This window comes from Microcaecilia unicolor, chromosome 2, assembly GCF_901765095.1.
Source record: "Microcaecilia unicolor chromosome 2, aMicUni1.1, whole genome shotgun sequence".
Lineage (NCBI taxonomy): Eukaryota > Metazoa > Chordata > Amphibia > Gymnophiona > Siphonopidae > Microcaecilia > Microcaecilia unicolor.
The window spans coordinates 197,673,730-197,701,184 of record NC_044032.1 but is presented as its reverse complement, the minus strand read 5'-3'; the positions used below and the strand labels follow the sequence as shown (position 1 = coordinate 197,701,184).

Here is a 27,455-nt window from a genome sequence, read left to right as displayed (position 1 = left end):
ATGTAGCTGCCAGCAGTCCATTTTGGGTGACACAGAGGTGGTTACACACTACAGTAGCTAAATTCTGCTACCACTGTAATGACATTGGCAGCAGTTTGCTGTCCCAAAAGCCTGGTGACCTAGTCAGTTGCCTATCATGCCTACCTCTTCTGACAACCCTACAGCTGTGCCATTCTTATCTGTTTCATTACTTACCAAATCTACTCACCATTAAGCCACAGTTTACTGGGTTCTGTCCTCAAACTGTTTTGCTTGGATTTTCTAAAAATAGTATATTGACTTTTCATAGAATCAATGGATGTTCCTGAGTACAGTTCTCCATCTTCAAAGCACACAGAAAAAATATTTTAAAATATATATATATATATATATATATATATATATATATATATATATATATATGTGCACAGAGTCATGTTTGTGTTTCTGAGTGGGTGGGTGTGGCTTAAAGACCATGGTGCTTATGTTTTCTTTAGTGGTACTGCTGCAGGCCCAGGGAAATGCGTCAGAGGTGGGTGGCATAGGGTAGATATTGCATCATTGGGGTGGGGGGGGGGGAGGCAATGGAAGAGAGGGGAAATGCTGTTCTACCATGTAGAACTGGTAAGAAAAGATAGGAAGAGGAGAGATATTGAACAAGTAGAGAGAGAGAGACAGAGAGAGAGAGACAGAGAGAGAGGATCCTTAATGCACAGGGGCACAGAGAGAGAGGGTAGATGCTGGACATGGAGGGATGGAGAGAGAGGGGAAAGTTTATGAAACACTGAGTGATAAGAGCCTAGAGAAGGAAGAGGAGGAGGAATAGGAGGGCTGGAGATAGGAAAAAAGATGGAATACTATAGCTACATAAGAACATAAGCATTGCCATACTGGGACAGACTGAAGGTCCATAAAGCCCAGTATCCTGTTTCCAACAGTTGCTAATCCAGGTCACACGTACCTGGCAAGATCCCAAGGGGCCCTTTTACCAAGCTGCGAATAAAAGGGGCCCTGTGGTGGCATTAGTGCATGGATTTGCTGTGCGCCAAGGCCCCTTTTACCACAGTGGGGTTTAAAAAAAAAAAAAAAAGGAAATGGCTGTGTGGTAAGTACAAAGTTGCCGTGTGGTCTTTTCCTAGGGGAGCCCTTATAGGCGGCAGTAAGGGCTCCCGTGCTAACTCAGTGGTAACCAGGCAGCACCGCCCAATTACCGCCGGATAAGCCTCCAGCGGTAAAAATAAAAAATATTTATAGTCACACCAGAAATAGTGTGCAATGAGGATGCCACTACCACCAGCTCCCGCAGTGGGCGCACACCAACACCATAGTAGTTCTAGCACAGCATTGTAAAAAGGCCCCTAAAAGATTAAAACAGATTGTATGATGTTTATCCTAGAAATAAGCAGTGGATTTTCCCATGTCCAATTTAAAAAGGACTTAAGGACTTTTCTTTAGGAACCTTTTTTAAACCCTGCTAAGCTAACTGCTTTTACCACATTTTATGACAACAAACTCCAGAGTTTAATCATGTTGAGTGAAGAAATATTTCCTCTGGTTTGTTTTAAATTTACTACTTAGTAGCTTCATTGCATGTCCCGTAGTGCTAGTATTTTTAGAAAGGGTAAACAAGCAATTCACGTCTACCCATTCCACTCCGCTCAGTATTTTATAGACCTTTATCATATGTCTGCTCATCTGTCTCTTCTCCAGGTTGAAGAGCTCTAGCCGCTTTAGTCTTTCCTTATAGAGTGAGATTGAGAATTGATGGTGAGAAGAAGGGATAAAATCTGAATGCATAGACAGGTAGAAAAATAAATATAAGAAAACTGAAAGGAAAATATCAATGTCAGAGATGATGTAGGGGAGGAAGTGAAAAAGACAGGAGAAGAGAGAAGAAATGTCAAATGGATAGGAAGACAGCTAAGAGAAGATAGAGGAAAACAGAAATCAGAGACTAGGACCAACACAAAGACTAGCAAGTTTGCTGGAGATCTGGCTGGAGACAGACGTGAGATATAAAATAGAACTGAAAGGCTGTGTTTGGGCGTGGCAACCCTGCAATCACAGACTTTGTCTGCCAAAACCACCGGGGTTTTCCTCATTCTATGCCTCAGGCTCTGTGAAGAAACAGGCCTGAGGGTACCTGAACATAAATATTAATAATTGTGTTCTTGAACCGCAGAGGTTTACCTTCGCTACATGCCCGGGCTTCCCTGTTCTTTAAAATAAATACTTATTTTACATTCTACCTTTTTTCCGGCTGTATTATTTCCTCTGGCCATGCCCAACCCCCGCTCAGGATCTCACAGGTGCTACTTCCACATGTAGCCTACCCATTGTACAAATCAATATTTATAAATGCCACCAAACGAGTACTGAGGACACCCTTTTTATTTTGTTTTTCATTTTAGAGGTGAATACAATAAGAAATTAAGGAGAATTACTCCCTTAAGCCTTTGTGTAAAACCTTGGTTACAATGATCACTTTCTAAAAATCTCTCTGTCTCTGAGCTGGTGCAAAACCGATGGGGGACACTTTTTCCCCAAAGTATGCATTCCTACTGTAAAATGGCAATATATATGTAGATTTTTGGCTCTCTCAAACCTTGCCTACACCACACCCCCTTGAAATGTCTGCATGGCATGGATATCCATGTGTAAAATAGCGACTTTCTAAAATAACTATGCTACTATTTCACACATGGTGAATCAATCAATCAATCAATCAATTTGGGGTAGTCAAGATTTCTTGAATAGGGGTATAATGGTTAGGTGCCGAAAGAGGCATTGAAGAGGTGGGCTTTGAGTAAGGATTTGAAGATGGGCAGGGAGGGGGCTTGGCGTATGGGCTCAGGAAGTTTATTCCAAGCATAGGGTGAGGCGAGGTATGAGGGGCTGCAGATTGGGTGCATTTGTAGGTTAGTAAGAGAAGCTTGAACAGTATGCGGTACCTGATCGGAAGCCAGTGAAGTGACTTGAGGAGAGGGGTGATGTGAGCATATCGGTCCAGGCGGAAGATAAGACGCGCAGCAGAGTTCTGGACGGATTGAAGGGGGGATAGATGGTTAAGTGGGAGGCCAGTGAGGAGTAGGTTGCAGTAGTCAAGGCGAGAGGTAATGAGAGAGTGGATAAGAGTTCGGGTGGTGTGCTCAGAGAGGAAAGGGTGAATTTAGCTGATGTTATAAAGGAAGAAGCGACAGGTCTTGGCTGTCTGCTGGATATGTGCAGAGAAGGAGAGGGAGGATTCGAAGATGACTCCGAGGTTGCGGGCAGATGAGACGGGGAGGATGAGGGTGTTATCGACTGAAATAAAGAGTGGAGGAAGAGGAGAAATGGGTTTGGGTGGAAAGACAATAAGCTCGGTTTTGGCCATGTTCAGTTTCAGGTGCCGGTTGGACATCCAGGCAGCAATGTTGGATAAGCAGGCCGATACTTTGGCCTGGGTTTCTGCGGTGATGTCTGGTGTGGAGAGATAAAACTGGGTGTCGTCAGCATAAAGATGATATTGGAAACCATGAGATGAGATCAACGAGCCCAGGGAAGAGGTGTAGATTGAAAAAAGAAGGGGTCCAAGGACCGATCCCTGAGGAACTCCAACAGAGAGCGGGATGGAGGTGGAGGAAGATCCATGCGAATGCACTCTGAAGGTACGGTGGGAGAGATAAGAGGAGAACCAGGAGAGAACAGAGCCCTGGAACCCAAATGAGGACAGTGTGGCAAGAAGTAAATTATGATTGACAGTGTCAAAAGCGGCGGACAGGTCAAGGAGGATGAGGATGGAGTAGTGACCTTTGGATTTAGCAAGGAACAGGTCATTACAGACTTTAGTGAGTGCCGTTTCTGTCGAGTGTAGAGGGCAAAAACCGGATTGAAGCGGATCGAGGATGGCGTGAGAGGAGAGAAAATCAAGGCAGCGGCTGTGAACGGCGCGTTCAAGTATCTTGGAGAGGAAGGGTAGGAGGGAAATGGGGCGGTAGTTGGAAGGACAGGTAGGGTCTAGTGATGGCTTTTTGAGGAGTGGTGTGACTACAGCATGCTTGAAGGTGTCAGGGACAGTTGCAGTGGAGAGAGAGAGGTTGAGGATATGACAGATGGGGGTAGGTGACAGTAGGAGAGATGGTGTTTAGTAAGTTGGTGGGATGGGATCAGAGGAACAGGTGGTGCATTTCGAGGAGGAAAGAAGGTGGGCGGTTTCAAGACACAAGCCTGATCATCCGTATTCATCTGTATGATTTTCAATGGTCAAGAATGATTCAGTTTGTCTGTTGCCAGCTTTTCTTCTCTAACAATCAATCCATCTTCTGTTCAATCAACGTTGTAGTACACAACTCAGTCACATCCAGGCTGCATCTGATATCAAAAGGACAATCTATTAGCCTGTCCACTCCCTTGATATCCATTCCAGGCTTACAAATCTACTCTGCTGACAGTCGACTGATATGTTGGAGGACAAGGTTCTGTGACACTATACATTTCAATCATCTAATGGTTTATCAGTGGCAGACGAGAGGCCATAGCACCATTTCTAAATGATTATACAGTAAAGTGACCACTTACCAACCATGACTGATGTATAGCTTTCCATGGGATCAAATGGACATCTCCCTTGGCCATCTTCATCTCTACCCGCCAGTTCAAACAGAGTTAGATCCTGTGACAAAGTAATGTGCTTATCAAAGAAAAATCTCCCCAAATCCACCCCCTCCCCAAAATATATGCGGTCATCAACAAATGGATTGTTGGGAAGATGTAAATGGGATTGCAATGTATCTGTCTGCAGCACAATGACTACACTAAAGGGACAGGTGTTCACTAAATTTAGCTTATAGAAAGAAAATATTAATACCATAAACAAACTAATACATAAGTACTGCCATACTGGGACAGACTGAAGGTCATTCAAGCCCAGCATCCTGTTTCCAGCAGTGGCCAATCCAGGATGCAAGTAACTGTCAAGATCCCAAAACAGTACATTTCATGCTGCTTTTCCTAGAAATAAGCAGTGGATTTTCCCCAAGTCCATCTTAATATGACTTATGGACTTTTCTTTTGGGAAACCATTTAACCCTTTTTTAAACCCCGCTAAGCTAACTGCTTTTACTACATTTTCTGGCAACAAATTCCAGATTTTAATTACACGTTGAATGAAGAAATATTTTCTCTGATTCGTTTTAAATTTACTACTTTGCAGCTTCATTGCTTGCCCCCTAGTTCTAGTATTTTTGGAAAGAGTAAACAAGCGATTCATGTCTACCCGTTCTACTCCACTCATTTGATAGACCTCTATCATATCTCCCCTTAGCCAACTTTTCTTCATGTTGGATTAGTATTTTCAGAGAATCGAGTCTCAAACACAAAACAAAACAGATAAAAGCTATAGAATGCTGACCACTAGTCCATTCCAAGCGTCCTCTTCCCTCCTCCTCCCCCCCCTCAGGCAACATGCAAAGACAAGGAAGAAGATTTGCTGCCACTCACATACAGAAGTGTACACTTACCCAATACATTGCTGGTATTCTTTAAATTCGTGTGTGCAAGTGGCATATAAATGTGTGTGCCAAATTACAGAATTGTCCTCATAATGGATAAATGGAGTGGAGGAGTGGCCTAGTGGTTAGAGCACCGGTCTTGACATCCAGAGGTTCCCAGTCCAAATTCCACTGCTGTTTCTTGTGATCTTGGGCAAGTCACTTAACCCTTAATTGCCTCAGGTACAAACTTAGGGGTCCGTTGACCAAGCTACAAGAAAAAGGGCCCTGCACTAGCGGTGGGGGACATTTTTCCTGCGTGTCAGGGCTGTTTTTTCCCACAACCGGTAACCCCCCCCCCCCCCAATAAAATGGCCACACAGTCAGAAAACTCTTACCGTGTGGCCATGCGGCACGGAGCCCTTACCACCTCCTGTGCAAACCCAGTGGTAACCTGGCAGCACATGGCGATGCCCGATTACCGCCGGGTTATCACCGCACAATCACCGTGCAAACCATTTCCGTGGGTTTTTTTTTCCCCAGAAATGGCGCATGCTCATGGCAGGACTACTGCCAGCGGCTGAATTAGGCCGGCAGTAGTCCTGGAAGAGTGAACGGAAAGCCCGCGTTGGGCTTACTGCCGCTATCTAAAAGGGCTCCTCAGATTGTGAGCCCTCCAGGGACAGGGAAATATCCAGTGTACCTGAATGTAACTCACCTTGCGCTACTACTGAAAAAGATGTGAACAAAATCCCCAAATTACTGGCTTTTCAAATAGCAAGTCTCGGGAAGACCTTTGCTGCTTTTTTCTCAGTCTCTCAATGGTCCTTGACATTTAGAAGGAAGGTTAAAACTTGTTTTACAAGAAAATTAACATTTTAAGTTGTGTTTGTATTTATTTAGAGTTTATGCAATTCCCAGAGATTGTTCTGGCCTCTTGACATCTGTAACCCACCTAGAACTGTGAGGTTAAAGTGGGATAGAAGTTTGAAATGTAATGTAATAAATAAATTACTACATCCAGCATTATCCCCCTAATTTTATATATGACACTCAAAATTGCACACCCAAATTTGCACAACAAGCCAATTACTACTACTACTACTACTACTACTATTTAGCATTTCTATAGCGCTACAAAGCATACGCAGCGCTGCACAAACATAGAAGAAAGACAGTCCCTGCTCAAAGAGCTTACAATCTAGTAGCAGTGCCAGTAATTGGATAACAATTATTGGTGCTAATTGGCAATAATTAAATGTACATATAATGATGTTGGATTTTGCTTTTTTGAAAAGCAGTTTTACTTTTGGCACAGCACTGATAAGTAACTGTAATGTTTAGTACATTAAAAAACCCTTTTGCATTTTAACTCAGAGAAATTAAGGGGCTCTTTTACTAAGCCGGCCCAGTGTTCCCTCTAAGGACTGGCCTGGTGCATGCAAAATTTTTTCGTGTAAGCAACATTAAAAACCAACAATTTCTGAGCGCCAGTATTAGCAATGCATTTCATACTACTTTTCTGACTTTACAAACAATGGTTATCACGAGAACAGAAGTGACAAAGAAACAACAGCATAGACCTTTTCATATAGTGCGATTTTTTTTTAACTCGTATAAATTGGGTCAGTTATTGATTTAGTTTTATAGTTTAATTTTGTTTGAAAGTGAGGTCGGTATTTTTGTGAGCGACCATGTAAAATCTGTTAGTGACGCTCCTGGAATATCTGAGCGATCGCTCACGTGCTCAGCTTAGAGGGAACACTGGAAGGCACTAGTGCATGTCTACCACATGGCAAAAAGCACTGCCATGGGATGCGCTGAGGCATCCCTTGGTAGTATGTCCATCAGCGCACACTAATCCCATGCTAAAAAATATTTTTTTATTTTTCAGCGAGAGAGGCATGACTATGGGTGGAGAGTACGTGTGCCCTGCGCTAATCAGGTAGTGTGGGTACACTGCTGTCTGCTTCCCAATTACCACAGGGTTAGCCCAGGAGCCTCTGGCGCCTACAAAATAGGTGTTGTTAAAGGCTCCCGTGGTAATGGCTATGCACTAAATGAGAAAATAGCATGTAGCCATTAAAGAAAAATATGGAAATGCGGCCATTTTACCACCATGCTAAAAGTGGCTGCAATGCGTGGGAATCCCACGTGCTAACAGAGCCGGCCACTTTTTAGCATGGCTTTTTAAAGGGCTCCTTAGTCACTAACAGAGTTTCTGGTAATGGTTCTTTTCTTCGTTGGCTCAGCCTATCTATCTATCTATCTATCTATCTATCTATCTATCTATCTATCTATCTATCTATCTATCTATCTATCTATCTATCTATCTATCTATCTATCTACCTTTATTTTATTTTTGACCACGTTTCCTTTTTCTGGCTGAAAATATCACCATTTGAAGTTGATGCCTGATCAACCTTATTTTAAAATGCTGACAGTTTTTTCAGAATTCTACTGCTTCAGAGTTTGGCTTGTTCAGATTTTTTCCCATATGGAATTTTCTTCAGTATCTCCCTTATAATTTTTAAGTGATTGGTTAGAAATGTTAGAAGGCCTAGCAGTTCATGCAGCTGTATCTGTCTGTCAGGCTACGCACTTCTCATGGTGACTGGATTAGTAAGGTGGGTAGATAGTGTTAGGGCATCATCTAGGAGTCCAGACCCGATCACCATTGTTGGTGGCTGTTTGCATTATTATAAGACTCTGGATGGGAAGAAATTTTGGATGTAAACTAAAAGGTGAATCTTGCATGTTCTGCTAGGAGGGAAGTTAACTACAATGGAAGCAAATTAAAAAAAAAAAAAAATCTATAATATGGAGGGGCATTTAATAGGTTGGATCCTCAAGTGCCACAAGCCAGTCAGGTTTTCGAGATATCCACAAGGAATATGCATGACATGCATTGCCATATAAAACGGGCAATACAAACAAATGCCTCTCATACATATTCAGTATGGATATCTTGAAAACCCAACTGCCTTGCAGCACTTAAGGAACAGAATTGCCAACCCCTGCTAAGGTGGCCATGCTCGATGGCTGACTACTGGGATATATCCTTGGCAGTGAACAGAAACAATTGTGCAGACTGGATGCATCAATTGCTCTTTTTCTGCTATCCTCTACTACGTTAATTTATTATTTCTACTGTATATACCAACAAATTATTCAGGGGTCAATATTCAGCCAGTGGTGGTGAGTGTTTTGTTGACTGATGCCAACGTTATTCCTGGATATTCTATGCTGGGCCATGTCCAGGCTTCGGCATTGAATATTCAGTTTATCCGGTGCCAACTAACAGATGGCCAGTTAAGTCAATATTCAGCACTTAACTGGCCATGGGTTGTCACATACTGACTTTTATAAATTAGAAAAGGTTCAAAGAAGACTGACCAAAATGATAAAGGGGATGGAACTCCTCTTGTATGAGGAAAAGCTAAAGAGGTTAGGGTTCTTCAGCTTGCAAAAGAATTGGCTGAGGGGAGATATGATTGAGGTCTACAAAATCCTGAGTGGTATAGAACAAGTTTAAAAAGGGGTTAGACGGTTTCCTAAAGGACAAGTCCATAAACCACTACTAAATGGACTTGGGAAAAATCCACAATTCCAGGAATAACATGTATAGAATGTTTGTACGTTTGGGAAGCTTGCCAGGTGCCCTTGGCCTGGATTGGTCGCTGTCGTGGACAGGATGCTGGGCTCGATGGACCCTTGGTCTTTTCCCAGTGTGGCATTACTTATGTACTTATGAGTAGAAGTAAATTGATTTTTTACTCGTTCCAAAAGTACAAAGACTAGGGGACACTAAAGGAAATTACATGGAAATAATTTTAAAACAAATAGGAGGAAATACTTTTTCACTCAATGAATAGTTAAGTTCTGGAACTCTTTTGCTGGAGGATGTAGTAACAGCGGATAGTGTATCTGGGTTTAAAAAAGGTTTGGACAAATTCCTGGAGGAAAAGTCCATAGTCTGCTATTGAAACAGACATGGGAAGCAACTGCTTGCCCTGGGATTTGTGGTATGGAGTGTTGCCATGATTTGGGTTTCTACCAGGTACTTGTGACCTGGCTTGGCCACTGTTTGGAAAACAGGATACTAGGCTAGATGGACCATTGGTCTGACCCAGTATGGCTACTCTTATGTACAGCCATTAGAATTCTTTGTGGTGCCACTAAGTTTGATCATTTTATTCCCTTACTTACTGAACAACACTAGCTTCCAATAAACTACCATATACGTTTTACAATATTGATTCTTACACACACATATTCCTTGTTATCTTTCATCATTTCTTATTCCTCATACTCCTGGAAGAACATTAGGAGCCTTTCAAGATGGTCGCTTAGTTATTCCATCTGCTACATCTGCCCAGTTGGAATCAACAATAAAACCTGCTTTCTTTTTTTTTTTAGCTCCCTCACTTTGGAATGTTTTACCCCGGGAATCCTGTATTGAACCATCATATTTTAAATTTAGGGCAGCGCTGACGACATATCTTTTTAGCTCTGCCTATCCTGGTTTTGCCTAAATTAGTAATCTCACACATTGCTATGCTCTATACTTTTCAGTACCTTAGGGAAGTGCTAACAACGTATTAACATCTTTTTCTCACTGACCATCTCACTTGCAGAATCATACCTACCAGATAGTCACAAATGGGCTGAAATGCATTTGACCCACATACGTACAAAAAGGTTTCATTAAGTGGTTGTAAAATACGAATGTAGTTGAAGCACTCGGTCTGAAATGAAGCAACCAGAAACATAAAGTTAAGAGAATGTCATCAACTATATCCCTACTAGACGAATACCGTACTATAATTTTAGCAAACTATAATTTAAACTATTTCTTTGAATTGTCAATAATTCTTCATATAGGTGCACAAATGTATAATAGTGCTCACATTATTCAAAATGTGCCAAAGTCCCTTCTGTAAGGTGGCTGCTCAACTCATCACGGACATCTGATTACTAGTCAGTTAGAACCAGGGGCTCTCTATTTACTGAAGCTGTGGTTGGCAAATATTGGTGGGGCTGTGGTCCCAGTGACCCACCCTTATTCCACTGCCAATGCTTAGAACAGCCATTGCAGACCAGGGGCGTAGCCAGACAGCAGATTTTGGGTGGGCCTAGGCAAGAAGTGGGTGGGCACCAAATGTTCTCTCCCCCACCCCCACATCAAAAAAATATCTCAGCAGGTGGGAAAATGCTTCTCTCCAGTCTCCACCTTGGTAGTCTGCAGCAGGCATACACTGAAAACTGAGCATGCGAAGGTGCCAGTATTATGGAGAGCAGCATTTTCATTACCATGTGCTACTGTTGGATGAGCCTGAGCCACTGTTGCAGACCACTGTGTGGTCACTGAAAGCCACTATTTCTCTGCAAACAACATTACAGTGTGTAATCTCCTTAGGGAACACTGTACGTATGCTGATGGCACTTTGCAAATACTCTTTGTCAGAATAGATTTCTAGTCTAGCATTTTACAGCACAGAGAAGGTCCAAAACAGAAAACACAATCCAAAGTTCAAAAAGAAGTACCAAGAGCTTTCAAAAACGGGACAAGACTTTTTATTCCACAGCATAGATCAGTCTTATACATCAAAGACTCAATTTTGTACATCAATGACCCAACAGGGGCCGTGTTTCGGCGCACAGCACCTGCATCAGGGGTCGTTTGACATCAAAAATCCATCGTAAACACAGCCAGCATTCAAATTAAGGGCTTCATGATGCTGGGATATCCTGAATAGTGCTGGAAGAAGGTCCTATTTCTTGCGCTTAATTTGAATGTTGGGCGTGTTCACATTGGATTTCTGATGTCAAGTGACTCCTGATGCAGGAACTGCATGCCGAAACACGGCCCATGTCAGGTCATTGATGTAGAAGATTGAGGGTCCTTTTACTAAGGTGCGCTGAAAAATGGCCTGCGGTAGTGTAGACGTGTCTTTTGGGCTCGTGCAGAATTATTTTTTAGCGCACCTACAAAATATGCCTTTTTAAAATTTTTGCCGAAAATGGACGTGCGGCAAAATGAAAATTGCTGTGCATCCATTTTGGGTCTGAGACCTTACCACAAGCCATTGACCTAGTGGTAAGGTCTCATGCAGTAACAGGGCAGTAATGGTCTATGTGCATCAAATTCCACTTGACGCACGTAGCTGTTGCGCGTCAGAAAATAAAAAATATTTTACAGATGCGCGTAGCGGATGCGCCCCAAAATTAAAATTAGTACAAGGTCTGTGTGGTAACTGGGTGGTAACTCCAATTTGGCTCACGTTGGGTGCGCATAGGTGCCTATGCGACTTAGTAAAAGGGTCCCTGAGTCTTTGATTTACAAGATTGATCTATGCTGTGGAATAAAAAGACGACCCATTTTGAAGGTTCTTGGTACTTCTTTTTGTGCTTTAGTGTAGCATTTTAGCATATTACTGGCTTCACCCGGTACTTAGCTGGAAGACACATAGAGGTCATATTGGCAGTTAATTTAAACACCTATTACACAGCACAACAAAAAAAATTTTTGTGTGTGCTACTGGGCAAAAACCATTTGTCTTATACTAAATTCAGTGTGCGTATTCCAAATCCGAAGTCAGAATTGTTATAACACGTCAGGAAATTTTGTTATGCATAAGTTTGCCCAAATGAATTAAGCACTTGGAAAGCATTGAATAATTTTTTACAGAACGAGTTTTACTCCAACAATTACCTGATCTACATCAAAGTTTTCGTAGTAAACAGTATATGAAAATGTAATGGAATAACAAAATGTCAAAAAAGTCTCGTATTCCAGTTTAAAAGTCTTACGTCAGCAATGCCCAGTACTGTTAAAAGTGCTTCAGGCATCTACTTTTGCGTTTGTGACCGGTCATATTTTCCCGTTGCAAAGACCAGCAGTAGTCCCCCATTATGTTGGGATTCCAGCGGCCTTGATATCTGTTCTCCATTGTAGAAATGCCTTTATGGAACCTCTCTCTCCATGTTCATCACTTACGTGTCCCAAATTGGGTGGGAAAAAGTCAAGATGGGAATGTAAGAAATGCATTTTCAATGACATTCGGCAGTCAAGTTGTTCATATGCTTTAAGCATGTTGTCTACTAGTTCAGCATAGTTTTCAGCTTGTCTGTTCCCAAGGAAGTTCTGCACTACTAGCACAAATGAATCCCAAGCATTAATATTATAAGTGAATAGGCTTTGCATGTATAACTTAAAATCTAGACGTGTCAGGCAAATTCGGAGTTCATATTTGGAATCGGCTGGTTCAATTTAGAATAAATCACATGTTTTTCTCTCAGTAGCAAAATCATTGCATTGTTATTGATTTTAGAAAGCCAGAATATGCACATCTAAAAGTGCAATTCATGCATATAGCGAGAAACCATAGTTTGGGCAGGACTAGAGCACATGCATTCTCCATTTCAGAAAGGAAATGCATGACTTTGTTGAGCGAGCTTAATTTTGGAATTCACAGCTGATCCTGGAGACATCTAGGTTTCGGAAACGTGCTCGTTTTCAACAGTGCTTTACTGGAGGGATAAGGGGAGGTCACTTACTAAATTTCCAGTTCTTTTTGTTTCTCCCCCCCCCCCCCCCCCCCCACCTCCTGCAAAAAAAAGGGATACCAGCAAAAGATTTTGGGCTCTGTGACAGGTTGGGGAAACATAGGTGTGTATGTTTCTACAATGGCAGACTTACACTTGTATGTTCTGAAATACCAACATGTATGTGTATATGTTGGCACATACATTTGTATGTTGTCATCTTGATCCCATTAATATTTTAGATGCTGACAGATATAAAATGGGTTCTGCTACTGCACATAGCTGGCATACAGTGTACACATAAATTCTTGAATGTAATTTAGAAAAGACTTTGTCAGCAGGTCCTTTTCAAAAATACTAGCAGCAATTGACACATCCTGACTTGGATGCCTCAGTTTCATTTATTTTTTTTTTCTTTCTAAAATCTGCTTTATTACCTCTTGGTTTCTGCCTTTTATATAACAGACAGATTTTTGGTCTTCACTGGACTTCCAGTACACCTAGAAGAAAGCAAAACCAGTACATTTCATCATAATCCTCTGTTAGATAATCCCTTACATTTCCAGGTACACTGGAGTGCAGTGGAGAAAATACTTTTTTCACTCGATGCATAGCTAAACTCTGGAATTTATTTCTGGAAACAATATAAAATGTTGCTACAATCATCCATAAGAACATATAAGAACATGAGAATAGCCATACTGGGTCAGACCAATAGTCCATCCAATCTAGCCCAGTATTCTGTTTCCAACAGTGGTCAATCCAGGTCACAAGTACCTGGCAGAAACCCAAATAGTAGCAACATTCTATGCTACCAATCCCAGGGCAAGCAGTGGCTTCCCCCATGTCCATCTCAATAACAGACTATGGACTTTTCCTCCAAGAATTTGTCCAAACCTTTTTAAAACCCAGATACGCTAACCACTGTTACTACATCCTCCGGCAATGAGTTCCAGAGCTTAACTATTTCCATGTAATTTCATTGAGTGTCCCCTGGTCTCTGTACTTTTTGAAAGAGTGAAAAATGGATTCACTTTTACCAGTTCTACTCTACTCAGGATTTTGTAGACCTCAATCATATCCCCCCCCTCAGCCATCTCTTTTCCAAGCTGAAGAGCACTAACCTCTTTTGCCTTTCCTCATAAGGGAGGAGTTCCATTCCCTTTATCATTTGGGTCGCTCTTCTTTGAATCTTTTCTAATTCCACTATATCATTTTTGAGATATGGTGACCAGAATTGAATGCAATACACAAGGTGAGGTCGCACCATGGAGCGATACAAAGGCATTATAATATTCTTATTCACCATTCCTTTCCTAATAATTCCTAGCATTCTGTTTGTTTTTTTTGGCCACTGCCACACACTGGGCAGAAGATTTCAGCATGTTGTCTACAACGACATCTAGATATTTTTGTTGAGTGCTGACTCCTAAGATGGCCTTTAGCATTGCTATAACTGCTTTTATTACATTCTCTGGCAATGAATTCCAGAGTTTAATTACACATTCCGATCTGAGGAAGAAGGGCAACCTTCGAAAGCTAATCAAGAAATGTATTAAGTTATGTCCAATAAAAAAGGTATCATCTTATTTTCTTTTCCATGTTTTATTTTGTTTGATTTCTATTGATAACATTGAGTGAAGAAATACTTTCTCCGATTCGTTTTAAAATTACTATTTTGTAGCTTCACTGCATGTCCCCTAGTCCTAGTATTTTTGGAAAGAGTAAACAAGCAATTCAGATCTACCCCTTTATCATTTTCCTTTGCCCTTCTCTGTACCGTTTCTAATTCCACTATATCTTTTTTGAGATGTGGTGACCAGAATTGAACACAATATTTGAGGTGCGGTTGCACCATGGAGCAATACAAAGGCATTGTAATGTCCTCATTTTTGTTTTCAATTCCTTTCCTAATAATACCTAACATTCTTTTTGATTTCTCAGCCGCTGCCGCACACTGAACAGAGGATTTCAACATAGTATCAATGATGACACCTAGATCCCTTTCCTGGTTGGTGACTTCCAATGTGGAACCTTGCATCATATACCTATAGTTCGGGTTCCTCTTTCCCACATGTATCACTTAAATGTCATCTGCCATTTGGATGCCCAGTTTCCCATTCTGTTAAACACTGCCACTACCAGTGAGAAGACACAAGTTTGGATGACTGAGGGAGGAGGGGTGGGGAGGGACAGGGAAGGGCAATGTCAGAATTGCAAAGGGGAAGGGAAGGGAAGAAAGAGATATATGCTAGACCACAGGGGATGGGAGCAGAAGCAGGAAGAGAATGCATTTAAGGAGGGCCCTTTGGCATTTGAGCTGGAGAATCAGGCAAAATGCATGTGTCACATGCCTAGTGAGTGTGAATTAGTAGGTCTACTAGGGAGAAAGGGAGGAATGTCCAGAATTTCTATCTGTAGTGAAATCAGGCACAAGTATTTACCACAGGCACTTTAGCAGGGGATTGTGGTCTGAAATTGGGGACAATTCCTGAAAATCAAGGACCTCTGGTAACTTTACATTATAATCCAGTGGAGTTGGAGGCAGGAGTACAGTAGTCATTTGCACAGTGCTAACGAACAGGTTGCACCATCTCTGGGGTCCTCATAAAGGTTTGGTACTAGCACTATTACCTGTAAATAGCTTTAATTATTGACTTCAAATCCTAATTTTCTTTTTACTTCACAATTCAACATACCTTAGAAATTAATGTTGTGTCCTTCCAAAAATGTTGTTGCAAAAACAAGAGGGTGTATATAACCTGCTGCTTAAGCTGTCAAGGCACATATATGCATGTGATCTGTCTCTTGTGTAAAAGACAATGTATGTTTCTACAGGTATGTGCCATTAGAGAATTACCCTCAAGAAAGAAGGTACACACATTTACACTACATCTGCTCTGAGGCGGGTGTAATTATGTACATGTATGTGTCAGTAGTGCCTGCCCTGTCCCCCTTGGAATGCCTTTGTGTACATTATGTGAAAGCCACTACTTTGATTTCTCTGTGTTTACTTTTAAGAGCATACACAACAGGTCATTTTATAAGAATTTACTTGAGCACATAAAATGGTGTTCTGCACATTCAAGCCCCTCAAACAATTATCTGCTAAGTGCTTCTAATGACTATTATCCAATTTAGAAGAAAAGCGGGAGAGGGGAGATATGATAGAAACATTTAAATAGCTATGTGGCATAAATGCACTGGAGGTGAGTGTCAATTGAAAGAAAGTTCTGGAATGAGGGGGTATAGGATGAAGGTGAAAGGGGATAGGCTCGGCAGTAACCTGAGGAAATACTTCTTCATGGAAAGGCTGGTGAAATCGTGGAACAGCCTCCTGGTGGCAGTGGTGCAGATGAAAACAGTATCTGAATTTGAGAGAGCTTGAGACAAGTACACAGGATCTCTAAGGGAGTGATAGGGAGAGTAGATGGCAAGCAAATTTACCCTAATGGACCAGGTTAATTCCACCAGATCACCTACGATACTCCTGCTAAGACGTCGACGCTTACTCTGACCCCAATGTTATACTCAATCCCTCATCTTCTACCCTCCATCCTTTACCATTTCCCTCCCATTCTCCTTCGCTTTCACCTATCATATCCTTCCCTATTCTAGTTCATTACGTTCTTTTCACATGTCCTTTGTAATGCCTTTCATAATGTAAGTAGTTATGATCATCACAATTTATAATACTGTTCCTACATTTCCTTGTTTTTACTGTATTCTTTACCATGTAAGATGCTTTCTTTTACTATATAAGCCGCACTGGACCTGCTGTATGTGGGAAAGACCGGGGTACAAATGTAATCTAATATAATAAAAGGCACCCTCAACGTTCTGAGGACAACGTTCTGAAGTCACTCAGACTCCCAGAACGGTTCGTAAGTTCGTGGTGGTGAAGCCACTGAACGACTTGCTGCCCCGCCCTCGCGTCAAACGTCATGACGTCGAGGGCGGAAAACCAACAGAAAAATGAAAGCAGGGACCGCATCCGCGTGTTTCCCTACTCCTCCCCCTGCCAAGGAAACGCTGGCTACCAACCGCGCCGCACGCCTCAGGTAGCCCCGCCCCGACCGCCCGAGCACCACTCTCCCTCCCTCCCAAGTTCAGCAACGCGCGACGGCGACGTGGTGGGGGCGCTCCGCCCCAGATGTCAGCGGGTGGGGGGTGCTGCGAGTCCGCTCCCGGCGCTGTCCTGCCTTTAAAACCCAATTTGAAGCGCTGGAATAACAGGCAGCAGCGCCTCGCGTCTGCCCTTCTACTAAAAATCTCTTCGACGACGTCATTGGGCCTTCCCACATTGAGTCCCGCCCTCCTCTCAGGTAACTTCCAATTACCGCGAGGGCGGGTGGGACTCAATGTGGGAAGGCCCAATGACGTCGTGGAAGAGATTTTTAGTAGAAGGGCAGACGCCAGGCGCTGCTGCCTGTTACTCCAGTGCTTCAAATTGGGGTTTTTTTTTAAGGCAGTGAGGGTGGTGGGCCTGGGCGGCAGGAGAATGGAGCTGGTAGGTGGGGAGGGACTCAGATGGGAGAAGGGTGTGGGGCTCTCAGGTGGGGGGGAGGGGGTTCTCAAATGGGAAGGAGACTGAGGTGGGAGGGGTTCATGGATGGGAGAAGCAGAAGGGGGTGGGGAGGGGGTTCTTGGATAGTTGAAGGGGATGGGTGGGGAGGGGACTGGGGTTCTTGGATGGGAGAGACTGGGGAGGGGGTTCTCGGATGGGAGAAGGGGACGGATGGGGAGAGGACTGGGATTCTTGAATGGGAGAAGGGGACTGAGGTGGGGAGGGGGTTCTTGGATACTTGAAGAGGACGAGTGGGGAGGGGACTGGGGTTTTTGGATGGGAGAGACTGGGGAGGGGGTTCTTGAATGGGAGAAGGAGACTGAGGTGGGGAGGGGGTTCAAGGATGGGGGAGGGGGTTCTTGGATGCTTGAAGGGGATGAGTGGGAAGGGCACTGGGGTTTTTGGATGGGAGAGACTGGGGAGGGGGTTCTCGGATTGGAGAAGGGGACGGGTGGGGAGGGGACTGGGGTTTTTGGATGGGAGAGACTGGGGAGGGGGTTCTTGAATGAGAGAAGGGGACTGAGGTGGGGAGGGGGTTCAAGGATGGGAGCGCTTCATGAAACCCCATACACACACACTCACTCTCTCATCTGGCAGCGCTTCCTGTACCCCCTGCCCCCCCCCCCACACACACACACACTCCCTCACTCTGTCATCTGCCATTGCTTCCTGAACCCCCCCCCCCCCACACACACACACATACTCACTTACTTTCATCTGGCAGCGCATCCACAATCCCCCACACCTCTCTTCTTCCAAGCTGAACCCCTCCAACACATCCCCCCACCCCACACACACACACTCTCTCTCTCTCTTCCTCTCCTCCAGCACACCAATTGCTTAGGTGCAGTGGCAGCAATCTCAGACACCAGAGAAAGAGGGGGGCCTGACACCATACAGAGAGAGAGAGGGAGGGAGGGAGGTATCTCTGTCACACACACACACACACACACACTCTCTCTCTCACAGACTATGTGTTTCTGTCTCTCACTCTCATACACTCTATGTCTCACATTGTATCACATTCACTCTCTATGTGTCACACAGTCACTTACATACTCGCTTGGTCTCATACACTCAGTCTCACAGACAATCTGTGCCTCACACACACTCTCATTCACGCACACACTGTATCTGTGTGAAACACACTCTCTCTCTCTCTATCACACTGTGTCTCCCATACGCAATTGCACACTCTCATTCTCACACACACACTCTCTCACAGACACGCTCACACCCATACTCACTCTCTCTCTCACACACACACTCACACTTTCACTCTCTCTATCACACACAGTCACTCTCACATACACTCTCCAAAACATACACATTATGAGGAAAACCTTGCTAGCGCCCGTTTCATATGTGTCAGAAACGGGCCTTTTTTACTAGTAAATAAATAAAATGGAAGGGCAGACTGGATAGGCAAATGGTCTTTATCTGCCTACATTTTTCTATTTTTATGTTTCTACCTTCCAAATCCATTAGTAAGCAAAATGAGACATCCAAAAGGCCCAAGAAGAGCTTGACAGGTCCCATTTCAATAACCTGCATGAGGGGAGGAGTGGCCTAGTGGTTAGGGTGGTGGACTTTGGTCCTGAGGAACTGAGTTCAATTCCCACTTCAGGCACTCTGTGCAAGTCACTTAACCCTCCATTGCCCCAGGTACAAATAAGTACCTGTATACAATATGTAAGCCACATTGAGCCTGCCATGAGTGGGAAAGCACAGGGTACAAATGTAACAAAAAAAAATAAACAAAATATTTTCATTTAGACTTTTCTGGGCAGCTAAATCATGTTGTCATATTTTAATTCATTTTCACTTGTAAAACCTTGAGTGGCTTGTGCAGTTTAGTGATAGTACTGCTAGGGAGTCACAGATACCATTTCGATCTTGGGCATCAATGGGACAGGTGCATCCAGAGATTGTTCCTAGAAATTGCTAGTAAGAGCTGATGGGGGTGGGGGTTATGCTAATATCAGGGTGTCCACAATGGTGGGGGTGATCATTTACATTGGATTTCATGGAGCAGGGGGCTAATTTTGGTCCACTAGGTATGGGAGTGTCTTCTCATTCTACATCCCCTCCCTACTACTTTATCCCACCACCAGAAGTGGGCACCTTCAAGAGAAAGTGAGCCCAACCTGGTGCCCACCATCTGCATTACTTTAGCCAGGAACCCCCAAGGCTCCTGGATTCAGCAATTCTAATTTATGAACTCTGGATGCTCTTTTTTCCTTCAACCCAGGGCTTTTTTTTGAAGGGGTACTTGGGGATACTGAGTGCAGGCACCTTTCCCATTGTCTGCTAAAATTGACCCATGGTCCCCAAGTTTTAATGAAAGAGCTCAGGCTCTACACACCAATTCTGCCTCGTCATAGATTCTGTGACTGGTTGCAGGGGGCCTGGCTATTGTCTCTCAGTGATCACCCCACCCCTGAAGGGTGGGCTAGCATTTGAGTACAGGCACCTTTTTTGCTAGAAAAAAATGCACTGCCTCAACCTTTTAAATTTTATTTATTTACTATTTAGTTCATGCCTTTCCAGTGGTAGTTAAATTGCTCTATCTGCTGGACATGCTGGCAAATACCTATGTATTATCAGACTCCTTCTACTTAATTTACAAAAGGCTCCACCTTCAGTAGAACCTTTTGTAAAATACAAGGGGACTTGAGCATGTCCTGACCTGTCTAAATTGGGTCTCCGTATCTCTCACTGAATCTAGCCAAAGTCATGAGATTAATTTAGAGCTAAAATCTAGCCTAAGCAGAACATATGGCATTATCTCTCATTTTCTTGTTTTATTCCCAGTTCCATATTTGTGAAGCAAAGATTTCTGACTATTAGAATGAATGTGCTTACCTCATGCTGTTTTTCAGCAATATTCAATGAATTTACAGCAAAGATTGCATCTCGAGCTCCCACATACAAAACATTTTCATTTTCACTTAATAATAAAACTGAATAGTTGAAAACGTCTGGCTCATGAAAACGTATTAGATTTATTTCTGTAAAACAAAAACAAAAAGCAAAGATGGGTAGATGATCATTTCTTGTAAATCAGCTTATAAAACTGACATTTATTCTATTAGTTTTTAAGCAGAAAGCATCACCAATACTGAACTACTCCCACTAAGGTTCATAATACCACCAAGCACCATCTGGATGAAAACAATGACAAAAGCTTATTTCTGGCCCATGATAAACCTGCAGCTCTCCAAATCCTCTATATCATAGATTTCTACAGCAACCCTGAAGCAAAGAGAAAATCCAGACCACAAAGGACAGAGGACCACCAACAAGGGGAAAGGGAAATGGGACTTGATATACCGCCTTTCTGTGGTATTTTGCAACTACATTCAAAGCGGTTTACATATTTACAGGTACTTATTTTGTAGGAGAATCCTCTGTCAAGTTAAAGATATTACACTTCTTGCTTGGTTTAAGATTTACCAAACCCACAAGATGTTTCTAGTATTTCTCAGTCTGATCTAACAACTACCTTCCTGCAGGCGTTTTCAAGGTTGGAGTGAGTTGTTATTGCGAAAATAGAGTTTCAACATAATGTTGTGAATTTTGAAGAAAGAATTCCAACACGGTGAACAAGTTGTGGTAAAAGTGGAAGAAGGCCAAGTCTCTTCTTCAGAACCAGTTGTTGCTTCAGTTAAAGATAATTGTTCAAACATTGTAAAGCTTGAGTTCTCTATTTCACATAAAATTGAAAATATGGAAAATCTTTTGAAGAAAAGGAATATCAGGATACCAGAATTTCCTAGAATTTCTACAGCTGCTCTGAAAGATAAATTTCAGAGCTATTTGAAGGAGGCATTGAAGGTTCCAGACTGCCACCTTTAGTTTTCATGTAGAATTGTCCAAAAAAACCATCACTGGATATGTCAAATAGTGGTTAAAAAAAGGAATCAGAACTAAATCATTAAGGGAATCTTCTCTAAATGGCGGTAGGGCTACTGCTGCATTGGCACTCAGTAAATCGGGCCTACAACCTGAGCCCCTCCGCAAAAAACTACACTGGCTCCCAATCAAGGAACGCATTGCCTTTAAAATCTGCACCATGGTCCACAAAATTCTCTATGGTGAAGCGCCTGGGTACATGACAGACTTAATCGACCTACCAACCAGAACACTTCCGACTTAACACGATTATATCTAAACCTACATTACCCAAGCTGTAAAGGTCTTAAATACAAATCTACCTAAGGATCCAGCTTCTCCTACATAAGCACACGATTGTGGAAAGCACTACCAAAAGCCTTAAAAGTGACAAACGACCATCTAAACTTCCGGAAAATACTAAAAACCACCCTGTTCAAAAAAGCATAACCTCCCGATCCAACCTGCCATGAGTGGGAAAGCGCGGGGTACAACTGTAACAAAACAAACAACCTACACAAGAAAACCGAAGCATGTATAAACAAAATGCTACTCTCCCACCTTACGACTATTACTGTGACTTTGCCATTTAAATTACAACTCATCACAACATCACATTGTATTTGTTCACACCGGAAACGGCAAACGCCTTCCAGCACTATGTAAGCCACATTGAGCCTGCAAATAGGTAGGAAAATGTGGGATACAAATGTAACAAATAAATAAATAAACCTGACTTCTGCTGCATGCCAGGAACATAAATTGACTCTCAATTCAACCAAGCCTAAAACTGTATTTTTTTCAGTCCTGTTTTATCCATGCCAATTTTCCTAGCAAATACCACTGTGCCCTAGGTTGACAGAGTTCGTATCCTTGGAATACTTGTGGATTCCAACTTAACATTTCTCCTGCAAATTGCACAAGTAGTTAGATGCTCATTCTACAAACTACGAGTCATTCTTTCTATCCGCTCACTGATTTTCGCGACTGCGCTTAAAGTACTGGTTCAGTCGTTGGTCATTTCACAAGTAGACTACTTTAATTCCCTCTACAAAGGCTTCCAATTTCAGGATATATGCCATCTACAGATTATTTAAAACACTGTCATCCTCTAATTTCCAATTCATATAAAATATGACCATGTCGCCCTTACCTTAAAGAAGCTCACAGGCTTCCTATCAGTCATCATAGCACCTAAAAAATCCTACTGCTTGTTTTTAAAACCCTGAATGCTCGACTGCCCCTTTATCTCTTCCGTCACCTTATTCCTTACAGCCCAGCGCGCACACTAAGGTCTGCATAACACAACCAATTGGTGGTACCCAGCCACCAAGAAATAACCCATGAGCACACTAGACACATTATCTTTAGTGTGCAAGGACCCCAACTTTGCAATTGTCTCCTCACCTCTCTCCGTCCACAGACATCACTTGACAAATTTATGTTTAAATCATGTTTATTGATGACAAACAACAACAGGAAGAACAAACTGGATAATAACAGGCATCAAATTTTCAACCCCCAACCATAGCCCACCTTATAACAGATCAACAACAACAGTATTCAGAGGGCCTGGCTTCTTATGACCCTCTGACAGAGAAATCCAGGAGAACGCTGGAGAAAGAGGAAGAGACAGGAGAAAAGAAAAAAAAAACAACACACAACCAAACACACACTAGGACCCCAACAATCGTTCAGAGTGTGTTCAGTACTTCACCACATGCTCATGGTAAGAGGGATTGGATGTATTTGTCCCAATTTAGTAGGAATGCCTTTTTGCATTTAAAGGACATTTGAGCTGCTGTTTTTTCCATTAATATCAAAGCATGGAGTTTATTGCGCCAATTCCAATAAGAAGGTGGATCAGCCATAGTACAAACTCCTAAAATAGTTTTTTGTCCACAAACCTCGCTTTACACAGAAACTGTTGGCCACCCTTGCCATGCAGCACAGTGACCTCAAAATAGTCCAACAGGAAGCCCATGGGAGAAGATGGAATAAGGGATTGAAGGATTTGACCTAAATAAGAGATCAAAGACTTCCAAAAAATATGAACCCGTGGGCATGACCAAAAAGCATGGAAAAGAAGTTACCTTCTAAATTGCATTTTAGGTGTATGGGCAAGTCCACCTTTCCCATTTTGAAGAGTTGTGTACAAGTAAGATAGGCCCTGTGCAAAACGTGAAACTGACATTCTCTATAATCTGTACTTATGGTGAGGCTTGGAATCCTAGCAATTAGGGAATGTAAATTTAAAGAACCCTGGGAGCATTGTAAATCACTATACCATCTTGAAGAGAGATCCAACAAATCATGTTTTGGATAGAGGTGCGATAATAAGGTAAGTAAACTAGATACCGAGAGGCAATCCTCTCTAGCAGGGGTAACAAAGAATCCTGATTTGAGATGTAACGAGTTCCCAAGAGACTCCAAATCTAAAGAAGATATATAGTGAACAAGCTGCTTATACATAGATGTCTAGCACCCAAGTCAAAGTCCGACCTCCCAACTGATCCAGAGGTTTTAGATGTTCCCAGACTCTCAAGACATGATGCAGAGAGTATATCCCTAAGGTACTCCAGTGGTGGAAGACCTGGTTATCCCTACCAGGACAAAAAGCAGCATTGCCACATATGGGAATCAAATAAGAAGTATCTGCAGAGACCCTCCAATGGCAAGTAAGTTCCCACCAGAGGTCTCTCAGAAGACAGAGGAGAATACTATTTGTGGTATCTGGCAGAAGGGTAGAAGTAGGTACATGAAGTAAATAAACAAGGTGCCACGGATGGAAAAAATTACACTCCAAAGACAAGGGTTAGGACAGTTGTTTTGCTTTCCTAACTTTTTGCAGTAACTTAGTTGGTTAGTGGACTGAAAATCGCCATTAACCAGCTAAGTTGACATTCTGCCCTCCAGCCCACCCCTCATTTAGCCAGTTAGGGGATGCCAGTTAGTGGGGATATTCAGCGACACTTACCAGTTAAGTGCAACTGAATATCTGGGACTGGCTTTTGAATATCGACCCCTTCATTTCTTTCTTGCATTTCTTTTTTTTTTTCCTTCATGCTTGTAAGTTGGTATTTCCTTTGTTTTGTGTAAGGAATTCATGTAACTTTTCATAACTTCAATAAGGAAAATTATTTCAAATAGGTAATAGTATATAGACCAGAAGACTACCTGATCCTTATTCCAACAGTGTCATAATACTCACTTGAGTGTTCCCACTTGGTCCTAGGTTCGGGGTTGTATGCTGTTGCACTAAGCGATAAATCCAAAGCCAGGTACAGAATGATCAGAGCCATGTGAAAATATCCTTGATCTCTAGCAGCTGTAATGTGACAGTACCAACCAGAAATTAATTTCCCAATAAAAATGAATTTACTCCATCTGATCCATTACAACAGGGGTCCTCAAATCTAGTCCTCGAGGTCCACAACTCAGCCTGGTTTTCAGAATTTCCACAATGAATATGTATGTGGACCTTGAGGACTGGATTTAAGGACTCCTGAATTACAAAACAAAAGGCACAAGGTCTCTTAAGCATGTACTTCTGACTGATTGAACCTTCACATCTGGAATACAGGATATGTCACTGAGGCCTTTCACACTCACATCGAGGTTCCTTCCCAACTGTTCAAGCAGTATCACTAAAAGAGGACATATAGAATATGAAGTGCAATTTCATGAAACAAACTAAATAAATGTAGCTGGACCACTAGTAAACTCCCTTTTGCTGTAGCAGATTCTGGAGCTACAGAACAAAAACTATTGGTTTGGGTTGTAAATTTTAAAGGCCCTCTTTGCGCCCCAGGAATACCCTACTCCAGGGACAAAGGGCCTGCGCTTCCACTATGTGTTGGGCCGCCTGCCTAAATCCTTTTGATATTCCATCCCAGTGATATGTCTCTTGTGTAGATACCAGAAGGCATAAGTCTAGGATACTGTCCATGACCATGGCCTTCTGTCTATCAGGATCTAAGTGAATCCTTGGTCATCTATGTAGTTAAATGTATTCTATTAAAATGCAACAGTAATTTATATAGACATTGAGTGTTAGTTGTGTGCGTGGCTTAGTTTGTAGTATCAATGAAAGGTGAAGAATACTTGAAAATAAAGACAGAGATAGATTTCAGAGAGAAGGCTTTATTCTTACCAAGTGTTCAATTAAGGTACAGACATCAAACAGATTCTGGGTTCACTCGCACAGGGCTCCGCTGTCCGAGAAAGCGTTGGGGAAGGACTCCAACTCTCTATTAAAATCTTATCCCTTTTATAGCCCCAAGTCCCAATAGAAGTCTATTGTGAGGTACCTTTTTTTCTAATATTTCTCAATTTCTGAGATCATACTTTCCTATCCGGCCAGATGTTTATCTGTACCCAACTCCTTCCGTTCTAGCTATTGCAAGTTATTTCGCAATTTCCTCTTTTGTCAACATGTTTTTCTCTTCTGCCAGAACATCTTATTTTTAGCATATCAGTTTCACTTCCTCTTTTTTTTTATCATCTTATGATCTCAGTTTCATCTTATAGAAAGACAAACTCCATTTTAATAAGTGCTACATTCAATTTGTACCTGATTTTGTTAAGACTCATCTATAAGGCCATTAGTAGGTTATCAGGCCTAGGCAGTGCTTTTCAGCTGTACAAAGCTATGTAGCTTGGCCCACCACTATTCCAGTGGATGGATCTTAAACTAGAACGCATATTAACTTGCAGGAAAAGCAAGTCCTTGCTCAGCCAGTCATAGATTTTTAAACCTAGCTGGTATTTTTACAGCCTGAGTCCTAAAATCTGGCCTTCCACCCTTCCGGTGGGCATCCAGTGAGGGCCTCTTGCTGTACTATAATTATACAGGGTCTTAAAGGTGGAAGACACCATCTTAGAGGTTCTGATTTGAGCAGTACACCTTGTCCAATCACTTTCCCCAATCAGTAACACTTCCGCAAAGCCTCTGCAGGCATAATTTTTGCAGCAGCCACCCTTGTGCTCAGACTCTTTTGAGGGTAACTTTACTTCTCAGACCCATTTCACTGTGGTGATGGTGAACTATATTCTAAAATGTTGGGAATGTTACTGTAAAAATTGACTGATAGAATCAAAGTAAATATTCTACTGTTTATTATCAAAGTAAATATGCTACTACTACTTATTTGAAGATCCAATCACTCTGGAAGGAGCATAGGGAAATAACATTCAAGATAAGGGGGATGATATGCCAAGGATGGACCATTCCAAAAATATATTTTACTTGGTGAGAATTTATAAAACTCAAAGTGTTGATTCACAGTTAATAACAAAAGTTGGGGGGAAAAAAACTTGGTGGTGGTGGTGTGGGAGACAGGGAGGGGAGGAGCAACATTTAAAATGATTTAAAATGATTTAACCAGGTAGAAGAGGCTCCTGCCCAGTTAAATCAGGCTGACCAGTCTTAGAGCAGATATTCAGCAGCACTTAAAGGGAATGGGACTTATATACCACCTTTCTGTAGTTTTTCCAACTACATTCAAAGTGGTTTACATATTATATACAGGTACTTATTTGTACCTGGGACAATGGAGGGTTAAGTGACTTGCCCAGAGTCACAAGGAGCTGCAGTGGGAATCGAACCCAGTTCCTCAGGCTCAGAGTCCGCTGCACTAACCACTGGATAATGCCACTGAATATCTGCTGTGACCCCTACAGTGGTTCAGCGGCAGAGTCGGGGCAGATCTGGAAGTTATCCTAGCATCACAGATATTCATTGCCAGTACCTGGATAGCTAACCAGGCATGTTGGACTGCACAAAAGGCTATCCAAACTACGGGCCCCTTTTACCAAGCTGCGGCAAAAGGCGGCCAGCGCTGGCCTCGGCACATGTTTTACATGCGCGCCGAGGCTCCCTTTTACTGCAGCTAGTAAAAGGGAAGTCTCGCCTTCCTGCAGGATATGACTGTGCGGCAAGTAAAGCACTTGCCGTTTGGCCATTTCAGGGGGGAGCCCTTACCTAGATATGATTTTTA

General features: G+C 42.4%; 1 protein-coding gene across 1 annotated transcript in view; it reads right to left on the bottom strand.

The window, feature by feature from the left end:
- Nucleotides 1-24,758, bottom strand: part of LOC115461907 (semaphorin-4D-like) — a 60,848-nt gene extending 36,090 nt beyond the window's left edge. The window contains exons 1-6 of the mRNA XM_030191964.1: nt 24,668-24,758; nt 20,428-20,573; nt 13,433-13,495; nt 10,097-10,195; nt 4,537-4,630; nt 209-322 (exon numbers count right to left, since the gene is read on the bottom strand). Coding sequence (XP_030047824.1) covers nt 209-322; nt 4,537-4,630; nt 10,097-10,195; nt 13,433-13,495; nt 20,428-20,573; nt 24,668-24,758 — 607 coding nt within the window. The remainder of the gene's footprint in view (nt 1-208; nt 323-4,536; nt 4,631-10,096; nt 10,196-13,432; nt 13,496-20,427; nt 20,574-24,667) is intronic.
- Between the last annotated feature and the right edge of the window lie 2,697 nt (nt 24,759-27,455).